Source organism: Humulus lupulus, chromosome 1, assembly GCF_963169125.1.
Source record: "Humulus lupulus chromosome 1, drHumLupu1.1, whole genome shotgun sequence".
Lineage (NCBI taxonomy): Eukaryota > Viridiplantae > Streptophyta > Magnoliopsida > Rosales > Cannabaceae > Humulus > Humulus lupulus.
In genome coordinates this window covers 247,683,895-247,699,113 of record NC_084793.1, presented here as the reverse complement: position 1 = coordinate 247,699,113, position 15,219 = coordinate 247,683,895, and the positions used below count along the sequence as shown (strand labels likewise).

The following is a 15,219-nucleotide window of genomic DNA, read 5'->3' as shown; positions in this document are numbered from 1 at the left end:
GGTGGTACGTGCATTTCAGGTTGAGTTTTACGTCTTTTTACAGGCTAGAATCAATTGGTGGGTTGCTATGACACTTCAAAGACAGGAGAAAGTGATTGTCTATGCATGATGTTGGTTAAAGGACCCGACTAGAACTAGAGTGGAGTTTCTAGTGGGCTAGATAGCCAATTTCAAACTTGGAATTATTATCTCATAAAGGATTAAACAAAGACAATTAAGTAAACCCCAGATGGAAAGAATTGAAGGCAAGGTCTTAGCTAGATTTTACAGTGTCAGGTATAAGCTTATTAAAATACAAGGATCGGATCTGGAATCTTATAGACAACAGAATTACATGGAAATTTTGGATGAATTTTATACTGCTCTCTTGGACTTTTCATCCAGGCATCAGAAAAAAAAAAGTACCAGAGTTTGAAGGTTCTATATTAGTGGCCTGGGATGGAAAGAGACATAATGGAATATATGACAAAGCTCTTAACATGTTAGCAGGTCAAGACAAGATATCAGAAACTAGTAAGGCTATTTCAACCTTTGAGTATGTTATAATGGGAATAAGGAAATATCGCAATGGGTATCGCAGTGGGCTGCCAAGATGGTTGGCCAGCGTGGGATTGTTGGGTCATTGTGGACCAGCATTTGGGGTGAACTTGCTTTTATTAGTAAGGACAAGTTACACAGCTGATCAGTATTCAGAACTCTATGCGAGATAGATGGTATGCCTTCATGGAATTCAGGGTTTATTTCATCGAATGAGGACTTTGTTTTACTCTCAGGTCTTGGAAGGATGAAGGAAGACGATAAATAGATAATTGGAATCTGGTGCATTTTATTATTTTTTTCAGACTGATGGTAAATTAGAGAGGAAGGGAGCTATCCAATTATTGGAAGAACAATTATTGAAAGAATACTTGATGAGATGGAGTATATCATCCATTCGTTGGAATGAGATTAGTGAGATGTTATATTTGGATCCTGAGGTAGTTCAGGGGATCGTTGAGATTATTAAAAGGTTAGAGCTTGGGGGCTCACTTTTCAAGTAAATGGAAAATTTTTACTGAAATGGAAAACAGGAATATGGAGTTCCAAGTATAAGATTGTATCTTCCTTAGGATATCACCAAGGATAAAGGGGTGAAGAGCTAGTTGGATCCCAGAGTATTAAGACTGTTTGGGTCCGGGAAAAGATCAGTGAGGTTGTTTTTAAGTTGATAACAGTTTTTGCACTGTCGGCCGTACGTGGTGTATTTTGTACTCCATGTTGAGGACATGGGTTAGAGAAACTCATGTGTCGATTTATGGGAATTTACAGTTGAAAGGGGAGTTATTCCATGTGGAGTGACCAGTTCAGTTACGAGGTAGGAAGAATAAGGTTTTAAGGAACAGGATTGTACCTTGAGTTAAGGTAATGTTTTAGAAATAGTAAGGTGAAGGAATGGCCTGGGAGATCGGAATCATAAGTACAGAATTTGTATTCCGGGCGGCTCAGATAAAATTTCGAGGATGAAATTTCTGTAAAGAGGGGATAGTTGTAACGACCCAAATTTCCTAATAAGGTTTAGGACCTTGATTAGGAGGTCAGGAGGGCCATAATTGATTATTTGTGCTATTATATGATTATATGCATGTTTATGTGGATCATATTATTATATGATGGAGAATGCATGCATATGCGTATATATTCTGTTATGGGTGCATTTTAGTAACTTGGGCGTTCAGGGAATAATTGTATAATTATTTGTATATTGGTAGTTATTGTTGAGGCCACATTATAATGTGAATTTGTTCGAGCTTTTGGACACGAGACGATCGTTGAGTATTAGTTAGCGGTTTGGTCATAACGGGGTTATGTTCGGGGCTTGGAGTGAGTCCCGAGGTAATTTGGTGATTAGAACGTTGCCGGGAGTTAAGGGGTAAGGGGATATCAATTATTGGTATTTGAGAATATTGAGAATAACAGGAATTGGAGGGTGTTAATTATGATTATCAAGATAGGTGCGAAAGGACGATTTTGCCCTTGGTGGCTGTTAAAGATTTTAATTAAGCTTGAGGGCATTCAGGTCATTTTACCTTTAAGGATATATATCAATATTTAGGGTGGAAAATAGTAGAAGGATGTAGGAGAAAAACAGAGCATAATCTTTTGCCTCCACCGTTCACCATTTTCTTCATTTTTCTTCTTCAATTTTGAAGCTTCTTTTGAGGAATTAAGCTGGGGAATCAAGTGTTGAGGATCTAGGGTATTGTTCTATCATTGAAGAGGAGTTCATACCGAGCTTGAGGTAAGATTCCAACCCCTAGAACTCTGGTTTTCTGCTCTGTTTTGTTACTGAGTTTAGTTGGGATTTTGGGTTTGAAAGTAGAGAATCCAATGGGGTTTTTGGTAAAGGTTGAGTAGGTTATGATGCCTATGACTAGTATATATGGTATTTGGGTTCATTTGGGGGTTTAAATGGTGTTTGGAAGTTTTTGAAACAGGTTGAAAATGGATAATTCGAAGGAAGAAGAACCAGGGCCATGTCTGCTTGGTCCTAGCGCTATAGCGCCCAGAGGGTAACGCTACAGTGCTAGCCAGGGCAAAATGTCCCTGGTTGTAGCACTGGGGCACTAGGGGGGTAGCGTTACAGCGCTTCCCTGTTTTCTCAGATGCATTTTTTGGGTGTTTTTAAGGGTTTTTGGCTCGGGGTTTCAATCCTTAAGGCTCGGGATCGAATCTAGTTACCATTTGGGTACAATTCGAGGTCCCGGGAGTGAGGTTTAGGTTAAGACTCATTTATTGGTATTTTCATTAATTGGATTCCATATTTTGTTATGACTAGGTGACTGCTAAGGGATTAAAATATCGATCGCTCTTGAGGGTCATTCGTAAAGTGTTTCTCGCTCGAACAATAGGTAAGAAAACTACACCCAAATCTGTGGTTAGGTTGGGACTAAGTGTTTCCTATATTTGTATGCACTATTATGTGATTGTGATGGGACTAAGGGCTCCCTATTTCTGTATATGATGTCATAGATGGTATTATGCCATGGGACATATAATAAACGGTCTAACGGTGCCATAAATAATATTTGCGCACATGGCGCGGCTCGAACACTGGTAGCCGAGGACAGCTTATTAATCACTGAACTCGGTTAAGTTGGCCGGAGTCAGTGGGTATTACAATGGGGGCGGCCTAAGTGAGCCGAAGACAGTGGGTTAAACAGAGGGAGCGTCCTAAGGGTGCCGACCCTAAATATTGTGTAATGATTGAAATGAATTGTTGATTATGATCATGATAGTTGTTGTAATCTGATAAATATGATATGTTGATTATCTGGATGACAAATTGTTAGTTTGTCGATTGTATTCACTGAATAGGTGAACGTTGTGAATTGCTGATTACTTGGTTATGAGTTGTGAAATACCTGGTTGTTGAAGTTAATCATGCTATATATATTATGTTTTCTTGCTGGGCCTTGGCTCAAGGTGCTACATGGTGCAGGTAAGAGCAAGGGTATGTAGATTCAACCATGAGTTGGAGAGCTCTGGGGGCGAGGTGTACATTGTCAGCTGCTCGGCCACCACGGTCGAGGGATCGTACAGGGACGGAAACCTAAAATGAGTATTTTTTCCATTAGAGTGGCTAAAGTTGTTTATAACTTGTGGAATTTTTGTAAATAAGTCATCCAAACCCTGTTTTGAGAGTCTATGTAATAAGCTTCCATTTTTAAGGAAAATAACTTATTTATGACCAAAATCTTTTATTCCTAATCAGTTGATGACTTTAGATTCACAGTTTGTTCAAATGACTTGATTAGCAAGTCTTGCACTATTTTAAACACACAGTGTAATGGTCTTGGTTACCTAGGGCGTTACACTGCCCTTCTCTAATTTGTTCCAATAGGGAGGATTGTAACATGAGGTTCGCTAGGCCTCTTGTCACAAATTCAATACCAGCGTTTATAATCTCCTTTTGTAGAGGCATCTCTATTGTATTCAGTGGTGAGACACTCCTATGTCCCCGCCTACTTAATGCATCTGGAACCACATTGGCCTTGCTTGGGTGGTGTAGAATTTCACAATCGTAGTCTTTCACTAATTCCAACCACCTTAACTACCTTATATTCAGTTTCTTCTGGGTAAAGAAGTATTTCAGACTTTTGTTGTCAGTGTAGATTTTACACTCGTCCCCGTCTAGGTGATGTCTCCATATCTTTAGCACGAACACCACTACTGCCAACTGAAGATCATGAGTAGAGTATCATTGCTCATAGTCCTTGAGTTGTCCGGAAGCATAAGCTACCACCTTCCCATCCTGCATCAACACACACCCTAAATCGTTCTTTGATGCGTCACAATACACCATAAATTTCCCGCCCTCTGTGGGAACACAAAGGATAGGCGTAGAAATCAACTTATCCTTCATGGTCTAAAAGCTTTCTTCACATTTCTCAATCCATGCAAACTTCTGATGTTGGTGGGTCAAGTTAGTCAAGGGTGTAGCGGTCTTTGAAAAACCTTCAACAACCTTCTGATAATAAACTGCTAACCCTAAGAATCCATTGCTTTCCCATTCTTGGAAACTATATGCCCTAGGAAAGTTACTTGTTCCAGCCAAAACTCACACTTAGTGAACTTATCATATAACTGAGGCTCTCGTAGTCTTTTTAGGGTCAACCTCAAATGCTCCTCATGATCCTCCTTGGTCTTCGAGTAGATAAGGATATCATCTATGGACACTACTAGAAACTTCTCCAATTAGTCCTTAAATACCATTCTCATAAGGCCCGTAGCGTGTTCTGAAAGCCGTCTTCGGAATGTCTCCCTCCTTTACATTCAACTGATGATACCTGGATCGCAGATCAATCTTTGAGAATACTGCTATCCCTTGCAGTTGATCAAAAAGGTCATTTATCATCGGCAAAGGATATTTGTTCTTAATGGTGACCTTATTGATTTCTTGGTAATCGATGCACATTCTCATGATCCTATCCTTCTTTTTCACAAATAGGATTGGTGCTCCCCATGGAGAATGACTCAATCTTGTGAACCCCTTATCCAATGATTCCTGTAGCTGGTTCTTGAGTTCCTTCAACTCTGCAGGGCCCATTCGACAGGGTGCTTTAGAGATCGGTGTTGTTTCTAGTGCAAGTTCGATCACGAATTCGATTTCTCTATCAGGGGTATTTCTGGTAATTCCTCAGCAAACACTTCTGTAAAATCGCAAACAATATGCACATTCTCTGGTTTCAATTCTAACTCCTTGGATTTATCCACCACACTAGCCAGAAATGTCGAACACCCATGTTGCATCATATTCCGTGCTTCTAGTGCCGATATTATGGATGTACGAAAAAGTGCTACCTCTCTTTTAAAAGAACATAGTTCTCCTTCTTCTGGTCTGAACTCCACGGTATTTTCTCGACAGTCATTTGTCGCTCCATGTTTGGATAACCAATTCATGCCAAATATGGCATCATAGTCTGGTATATTTAGCTCTATAAGGTCTGTCAGGCACTCCCTGCCCTCTATCGTTATAGGTACTTACTATAACCACCTAGTTGACAACATCATATCTCCCAACAATAACATTATACTAAACCTATGTTCAAACAGTTTATAAGGCATACCCAACTTATCAATCATATTCATGGAAATATAAGAGTGAGTCGCTCCAGAATCAATAAGGACTCTGCACATCATACCAGATATAGGGAATTGACCTGTGGCTATGGTATTACTGTTGGCTGCTTCATTTGGGTTAAGGCGAAGACCCGTGCTGGTACTAGATTGCTGTTACTATTTTGTCGGCTTTCCATTGTGGGCAATGTTTTCTCATATGTCCTGCCTGACCGCACTTGAAACATTTGTTGGTGTCGGCCTGGCATTCTCCCGTGTGTTTTTTCGAGCATTTAGGACAGGTGGGGCGCTCTACTCTGTTGCTTTGGTGATTCCCACGAATCTGATCATTGTAGAAACTATTGCGGTTGTTAGGGTGGTTCGGAGTGTTATGACTATTGTTATTTGTGGCTGGGGGTCTCGGTCTATTGTCAATGCCACTATTCTGCCCTTCATTAGCTTTCCTCTTATTGCCCTCATTGAAGCCCTTATTTCGGTGGGCCTCTCTTCTGCCAGCATTGTCCTTCCATATATGATCCTCCAAGTATTCTGCCTCAAGTGCCCTATCTAGTATTTCGGCATAACAAACCACTTCAGCACTGGTCATCTTAACATCCCTAGCAATCATAGGCTTGAGTCCCCTCATGAACCTTTGGACTCGTAGAGCTTCAGTTGGTACAACTTCAGCCCTCACGAAGACTCACTCCGCCCTCTCCGCCCTCACGAAGACTCACTCCACCCTCTCCGCCCTCACCACCCTCACGAAGTCTCTCTGCCCTCAACTCATCTCTGCCTCACGAAGACTCGCTCCAGAGTGGAGCTCTTTCTCCGCCTCACGAAGTCACGCTCCAGAGTGGAGCTTCTCTGCCTCACGAGTTCTCTGCCTCACGCCCACTATCTCAAGTTCGTTTCTCTCATCCCTGATAATACAAATTGTTGGCTGAATGTTGTAGATTGATATGATAAAAAATCCATCTTTGATAGAAACTAGATTGATATGCAATTTTAGATATTGTTATGTTCAATGTTCAAGAGAAACAGCTATGAAGATTATAAGTCAGGAGATAAAAAAGATGTAGAGATCGAGTCATTTGAACTTGCAGTCTTGCAGGTCCCGTAGCTTGCTCTTTCAAGTCAGCCCTCTCTTTGTACCAAGTTCTCCTTTGCTCTATCAATGGAGGAGCCTCTTCTGTTCTGAGAAATACCTCAAACCCACCAGCTGTTTCACTCATTCTCAGGTACACAAATTAGGCACCTTTACTGTTTTCATGTTTCTTTTGCTTAATTAACTTCTTTTATGTTTTTTTTTTACTTTGTTCACATTTTTCTTTGGTGTTGTAAATCTTGTATATGATAGAATACAATCTTACTTGAATGGAAAAAGAAAATTGCACTCTTGTAAATGAATCAGGTGGTCTCAGAATTTAGTAGCGTGTCGTACTTGCTTTGCTATATGATGACTGATCATATGATGGTATTCTTAAATTAGGTTTTTCTTATTTGACCTTTTTAAATCTGGTCTAGATGAAAAATTGTCTCTTTTCATTTCCAGATCCTAATAAAATATTACGATGTGATCGAACAATTCAGTCTTTTGCTAAAACAGGGGAAGGTTTATGCTTAAAGTATGTATTAAATCTGTGTTGGTACATGCACCTCATAAATGTATACATGATATTCTAGTGTAAGGCACGTGTGCACGAGTTCTTGGTTTCCTTTAAGTCTGATATCTACAACTAATCAATAATATTAATGACCACATAATGCCAACAAATGTATACATAAATAATAACCAGGCAATTAAAATATAACTATATGCTCCTTGTGGTGTTATTATATAGGAAGGAACACTAGTCAATACCCATTTCTTGTTTTCTATTATTATGTTCTTCTCTGTCCTTTGACCAGGTGGCTCTGGCTATTGCAAATACGGTTGGAGCAAGTATGCTGCTCCATCTGTGCGCTCTACTACTTTCTTGGTCACCTTTTAACTACCAGCTTCAAAGTTTCATCATTCATTCATTCATTAACCACAACTGTGTGTAATCCCAATTGTCACTTTCTCATATGCAGGAATTTGGTAACATTTAGTCTCCAATGTATACCAGACTTAGACAGTTTTTTTCCACTATTTATAGCAGGTAGCTCTTCTCTTTTTCTTTGCTTTGGCTTTAATGAAATTAGCTTCTTTACTCACATATGTATATTTGATATGTCTTTTACAGGATGTAGGTAAGAGCACCATCACAGCCAGTGGTTGTGTCTATGCCAATATTGCATTATGATGGTCAGCTTCTATATATTCATTGCCTTTTCTGTAATTTAGATAGTTCAATTTTTTTGAAGTTTGGTCGTGTAATTCCTTAGTGAGACACTTGAGAATTGTGTGTTTTTCTTGTTTGAGACACTTTCTGTCCTTATGATGTGGTTTCTTTCTTTTTATTGCAGATACTGAATCTGCAAAAGCATCAAGACGGCAACTCAAGGAAGCTATATATACAACACTATTTAACATGAATGTTCTTGCTGTTTGTGCAATTAATCAGGTAAATTTCGCTAAGCCTTAACTTGCCGTTGCTGTTTAATATTCTAAAATATTTAATACTAAAAGAAATAAGAGTAATTTTTTATTTTTTTAAAACTAGGATTCCGCTAACAATTGCTATGTAGGTATCCAAGAGAAACTTAAACCTCATACCTTGTGATATAGCAAGCCATATGCCTTATCATTTGAGCTACCCCTCTTTGGTAAAGAATTAAGATTAGTTTGTTTCATGCAAAAATGACATTTACCATCGGATATAGATTTCGAGGCCTTGATCCAATTTTCATTCTTCATTTTCCTTTTGTAAAGCAAGCTTCTGTGACTTGAGTGGTTGACAATCCTGAACAGGCACCAAATTTACTTATTAACACTATAAGCTGAGATGCTTTATGTAATTATGCTTGTTTATGAGTAATTTGGACCTTTTGCTTTTGGCTTAAAATGTTCGATTGATTCTTTGATAGATGTTTTTTATTTGTAAGATCTTATCCATTTTCTGTTTTTGAAAATGTAGGCAACTTTAGCTTTGTATGCTGCTAGAAGAACTTCAGGAATTGTTGTAAATATTGGGTTTCAAGTCACATCAGTTGTTCCAAGTAAGGAGTGATAGTTTCTCTTTTATCTTTTATATGCTTTATGCTTCCTTAAACTATCAACAAGGTTTCATTTACCTATGATATATACTGATTAGCCCTGCAGTATAAGTTACAGTTTTAACTTTCCATGCAACCTTGCTGCTTTTATTCTTCTTTTTTCATTTTCATTCTATGGATTTTCCAGTGCTTTCTTTTATATCATATCTTGGTTGCATTCAATGTTTGGGGATCTGAAATATACTCTTTTCTTTTCTTTTTCGGCTTCTAGTTTTACATGGTAAAGTAATGCACAAAGTGGGTGTGGAGGTTGTGGGACTGGGAGCACTAAAACTTATCGGGTTTCTTAAGGAGTTGATGCAGCAGAACAATATTAGTTTTGAATCGCTGTACACCGTTCGCACTTTGAAAGAGGTACAAGTCTTGCTTGTTTCTTGAGTGCAGAATATTGTTGTTGAATATTTATCCTCGTTTTTCCTTACTGTAGTTATTCTGTATTAATACTATCAGCTTTGCACCCTCAAAGAAAATATTTTGCTCATGGTACATTAAACTACTAATACCATTAGTATCCTGTGTTTTAGTGGAATGTTTCAATTTTGTTTTCTACTGCTCTTCTCTCTCATTTTTGTAAGGAGACCTTGCTGAAGCTGAGTTCTATTTATGACCTTATTTCTATACAGAATCTCTGTTATGTTGCCTATGATTATGAGGCTGAGCTACTCAAAGATACACGAGCATCATCTGACGCAGCAGGAGAAGGTCAGTTCACTCTTTCAAAAGAACGGTTTCAAACAGGAGAAATCTTATTCCAGCCACGAATGGCAGGAGTGTAAGTTCTGGAACTTATAATATTTATTGCTTCACGAGCACTGTCAGGAAAGTTCCAACTGTGTGGATGCATGTGAGTGTGTGTGTGTGTGCTGCAAGGATATTAAAACTTCTACCATATAATTCATCGAAAAAGATGTCTAGAAATGCTTTATGTCTTGATTCTAGGCGTTAAAAATGTGACGAGAATACAGTTCTTCTAAGAGAATATAATTGAGACTTCATGAAAGTATAGTGTTTAAATTGTGAAAAACATATGAATAATATGCATATAATCAGGTAGTTGTTTCATTATTCTTCTGTAAATTTGGTACAGCTAATCTTGTTTTTCACTAGAATTGGAACTCTATAATATTGTAGTTTGTGTAAGTTACTATTATGTCTAGAATAAGGATAGTGGTATTTTTATATCTCATGTATTAATGACCACATAATGCCAACAAATGTATACATAAATAATAACCAGGCAATTAAAATATAACAAGTTACAGAAGTCTACTTGACACATGTTTATCTTATAAACCAGAAGTACAGTTGATGAATTTATAAGTTACTAATTTGCTCTCGACAACCTTTTGTTTCTTGCTAACTTACATGCAGTAAAACACTTTACTTGAACCTGGTTAGGCCATTGTAACCCATGAACACTATTTATGTCTTCCCAAGTTGGTATCCTAGTGCAATATGAACCTTAATTTCAGGCCATCAAACAATGAAACCATTTGAACAATTTCATAAATTTCAAGTCAAATTCTTTAACTTAATTCCACCAAATAGAAAACCCAACATCATGATTGCTTCAAATCTCAGGAACCATGTAGAATAAACCAATAGCTATCTATACAAGCAAAATTTATAACTAAGAATTGAAACTCATTTTAAAAAAAAATATACATATAGACAAATGCATATACCTGTTAAGGATCATTGTAGCCAAGAAAAACTTGGAAAACATCACTGTCAAGAGGCATGTCTACTGTTTTATGACCTTTCCTAACAAAAGTGCTTGTTTCACTTCCATTACAGATCAAGGAACCAACAAAAAACTGGTACTAAAATAAAGTAACACACTATTGAAGAATATTAAGTATTATATTTTAAAATAAGAAGAATATTCAGCAAAATACGAATAAACAAAATTAAATATCAACAGCTTGAATGAAAGAGCTTACACTCTAATGTTCTACCAAGGCTATTGTTAGGGAAACTCTTTTATGTCATTAAAAAAAAGAAAGAGAAGAAAAACTCTAGTCTTTTTTAATCAGGTAAGTGATCAAATAATGATAGAATTTTTTAAATAACCCAATAAAAATGACAATACTGTCAATGCATGTATATGGAAAGGTTCACAACACACCCACTTATAGCTATCAAATTGATTCAAACAAACATTATTTGAAACTGGCATGATGGATGGTGAAATTGAAAGCATTTAATCATAACTTTTACAAATGAAAATGGGTGGTTAAAAGAAGACATTACACTGTAAAATAAGTAGACAGACAAGCTCTGAAATAATTTGGTACCAAATAAATATAAAAGCTCCTCCTAGTTATGTTAAAAAGATAGTATTCTAATTATTTAAAACTAAATATGTATTAGGATTATATTAATTTCATGACAGGTTGATAATGCAATTACAGAGCACATATAATCCAAAACGTAGAAAATGCAGTACTTTCTCAAAACTTTTTTAATTAATATCATAAAAACTAAGAAAAGAATTAATGGACACCATGGTGCTTAAATATCTCACATACACATCACTTTGAGTAAATGAATAGTTTAGCTCAATAGTTGGCCATTATGTTTGTGTGTGTGTATATATATAAGCAAACCATAATGACATGGCCACTCTGAGCATATAACCATTGAATTCATCACTTTAATTTTTTGTCTACTGTTTTTGTCCATATAAATTGGCATAAAACAATTCAGTAAATGTTAGAGTCAGCACACTTGGAGCAAGCCAATGAAACCAATATATAATTAAGCAGCAGCACAAAAGAGAATATACGTATATAACTAAGTTAGACTGAAACCAAATAAATTTAGGATGTTTATAACTAAGTTAGAGGTAACAAATAAAACCACTAACTAGATGAATCAATAGCACTAAGAAGAAACAGAAGAAAGGTTAGTCATAATATACCACAGATAGTACCTAGTCTCAATAGCACCATAAACTAGCAACCTGTCTTTCCAGACTTGTACAAGAATCCCAAAACACAACACTCAGCACAAACACTCAACATTTTGCTACTTTTCCCAGATCCCCATCCAAAGAACTAATAAAATAGAGAGGATAACTCCAAAAAAATTATAATTTTAATCTCATATAATGGCATGGAAGCCAGCTACTAATATATTCAAGAAAAATTATTTATTTGCTATAATTTTTCTTGAATATATTACACATTTTTATTTTTATATATAGGTCATTTGATCGTAAAAAAATCGTGTAACGACATTGTTTCTAAACCATGAATTATAATCTAATGTTTAAGATTAAAATATTCCTTTACTTCTTGAATAAATAAAAATTATTTATTTTTAGGCTTTAAATGATCTTCCTATATATATTGGCAATAATAAATAAATGAGGAGCACTTGTTAATTTAAAACTCATTAAAGCAACAGTGTATTCCATCTAGTATTACAATTTATTACTAACAAGTCTAAAAACCAGCAATCTTACCAAATAGAGTTGATAGGCTGAGGAAGTGGTAAAGGTCATGAAAAGTTAATACAAAATAATATGTACCTTTAATCTTAATTTATAGGAATGCTGATCTAGACTAAACCCAACTTTGGGTCTGCTTTACACTAAACACGTATAGAAAGCATCCACTGAACAGTTTAAACAGTAAGAAAAATAGTAAGAAAAATCTCTTCAGATTCTGAAAACAGTAAGAAAAATAGAAAGCCCAATATTTCAATGCAATATCATTCTTGTTAAGTTTAAACCCATCCACTGAACGGTTAAGCCTTATTCTGATTGGTCATATTCCAACTTTTATTTTTGGTTGTTTGAGCTTGCTTGCCATGTTGTTTAGTTTGTTAGTTTATCATACATGCTTGTTTAATATCTATTGACAAATTTTAATTTTGTATTAATCTTTTAAGTATTGATAATATTCTTTAGGTTGGGGATCGAATTGGCAAGGAGCATTGCAAAGGTAATTTGCAAGAGGTACGGAATTTGTTCTTTTAACTCTTATTATTAATATCTTTAAAATGTTAGAGGAGTTTGAATATCTTAAATATTCATCCATAGAGAAGTAGGTTCTGAGATTAAAATTGTGTGTTGCGGAGATAACGGAAGGTTGAAAACTTGTGTGTATTAGAGAAGTAGGTTCTGGAAAATTTGTTTGTGTGCTGCGGTGATATAAGGAAGAAAACTTATTGTGTGTTGTTTGAATTTTTTGACTTGGAATTGATAGATGGTTAGGTAAGCTTTTATATGTATAGATTAGATTTTTCATTATATGTATAGATTAAATTTTTCATTTAGTCATATTGTTTTCATTATTTCCATATGTATAGATTAGATTTAATTGCCACAACCCAAGCTAAAATCTTTTCTTTGATCCGAACCCAATTAGTTAGTGGCTACCATTTTAGAATCTGATTTTTAAATTAAAAATAACACTAGAATCTCTTGAAAGCTTAATGAAACTAAAGTACTAGAAATTAGTAATAGATTTAGACCAAGAAATCTTTAGTGGGACTAAGAATCATGGTACTAGAAAATCAAGTAACTGCTATAACATACAATTAAAAATCTCTGCACTAGAACAATCAAAACCATTTGAGCAATAAGGAATGAATTTTAATAGGTAAAAAAAGAAAAAGAGAATATATAAACTTTAGAATGAATGAATCACTGAGATGATCTTATCATTGATTCACTATAGCATCTGGTTATCATTATAGCATATATATAATTAGTCATCATGATTTTTCCTACACGTGATGCATAAATTAAAGCAAGGATTTTGGAATGATTATTCATTGGAATTTAGAGTGTCCCACTAAAACAATTCCAATTAGTACTAATATTCTAAGAAAAAATTTACATTCTCGATTTCATCCCTAAGAACATCATGCTTAAGTGAATGGCTGAGGTTGTGGTGCCACTTAACTACATTGAAAAGAAATGGTGCTTCGAAACAAAACAAAATAGCCCAACTCAACATAATATAAAAACAACATTTAACTTTTATTAATTCTTTGATCATTGAACCGCCAAAAAATTCAACCCATAAAAAAAAGGTAAAAAGCGAATTAGCACATAAGCACTTAATCAAATCATCTCATGGCTCGACCATTTTACAATTTGTGCTTTTAGTCACTTCAATCTTACAGTTAAGCATGATATATAATTGATGGGGGATGCCAATTTTAGAGTGAAACTGCCAATATGATATGATAACTCAGTTCGAAGTTTTATCTTCTACTATATAACCTAAATCTTTATTTTTTTAAGGTGTCATTTTAAAGAGATAGCTTTAAGGTGGTCTGTAACTTGAACAACAGTAGTCATCACAATTTAAAACTGGTTTCCAAATGCATTTTTCAAATGAAACATTAACAATAAAACACTTGGTTTATTCAAAAGAAAAAAAAAACACTTGGGATGTGTCTCCAGGTCTAGGTGTTGGGTTGCATGCGGTAACCCTAATAGAAACAATAAAACATAATATACATTTATATTAGAAATTGAATATTGTAAAATTTGTCACTGGTAAACATTCAGGCTTGTCAAGTGACAACATCACAGCTTCAAACGTAAGAACTAACATTTCCTAATACATGCAACGCTTCAAAGATTCAATGAATTAATTTAAAAATTCTAAGCAGTTTTTGGAGGAAAAAAAATGTAATATGCACTGTTTGATGTTTTTGGAAAAAAAAAATGAATTAATTTAAAAATTCTAAGATTTATTTGCATTTTTTGGTTGAAAATGGAGTGATTATGTAACAGAATTAACGAACTAAGATGAGTACTTCTTCTAAACTCTTAAACACACCCAGTAAAGCTAAACTGGTCACAAACAACCTCAACTATCGAATGAATCCCTCGGCCTAGTGAAAACTGAATTCTGTCTTCTCTTTGATGTAGAAGAGAAGAAAAGAGAAGAGGAAAACAGAGTGTTTCTTGACTTTTCTTTGTCAGTTTTTCTTTTTTTAATTTTCCTCCCAATTTTTAATGACTAAATAAATGAGTTTGGAGAAAACCTCTTCCGTAGAAGATTTCATTATTTTTTTCTCACTATTTTTTATATTTTTTTCAACACTATTTATATTGCCACATTAGCTTTAATAGTTGATCATAAAACACATAAAATACTTTTCTTAACAAAATATTTCTAAAGAGTAATAAGTGTAATTTGACTCGTAATAATTAGCATCAAAATAGGCAAATTCTACTCGTTCTAAATTTGTTTAACGATTTATTGGTTGACAAAAAAAAAATTGTTTTAAAGGTTAAAAACTATGTAACAAAGTAGGTGTTATTGTACTATTGTATACGTATTAGTACTTGTTAGAAAAAAAAATCATATACTTCAAAAAGTGATATATGTTATAACACTATTTATCATTTTTAATTTTTTACTGGCCCACTTATGGTACTATATTTGAAAGACAAAA

General features: G+C 35.2%; 1 protein-coding gene across 1 annotated transcript; it reads left to right on the top strand.

Annotated features, from left to right (window-relative positions):
- The first annotated feature begins 5,707 nt into the window (after positions 1–5,707).
- Positions 5,708–9,811, top strand: LOC133832099 (actin-related protein 8-like). Its single transcript, XM_062262484.1, has 9 exons — positions 5,708–6,139; positions 6,629–6,706; positions 7,120–7,207; positions 7,504–7,574; positions 7,828–7,882; positions 8,044–8,141; positions 8,655–8,736; positions 9,005–9,147; positions 9,417–9,811. Exons 1-9 carry the CDS (start codon positions 5,708–5,710, stop codon positions 9,567–9,569), a joined length of 1,200 nt encoding a protein of 399 aa, XP_062118468.1. The 3' UTR covers positions 9,570–9,811.
- Positions 9,812–15,219: the final 5,408 nt, after the last annotated feature.

Bases quoted from the DNA above. Each gene is read 5' to 3' on its own strand.
- LOC133832099 (XM_062262484.1), top strand. From the start codon at position 5,708: ATGGTATTACTGTTGGCTGCTTCATTTGGGTTAAGGCGAAGACCCGTG. The intron at 8,737-9,004 runs GTAAGGAGTGAT...TTCGGCTTCTAG, and splicing joins AGTCACATCAGTTGTTCCAA to TTTTACATGGTAAAGTAATG. The intron at 9,148-9,416 runs GTACAAGTCTTG...ATTTCTATACAG, and splicing joins CCGTTCGCACTTTGAAAGAG to AATCTCTGTTATGTTGCCTA.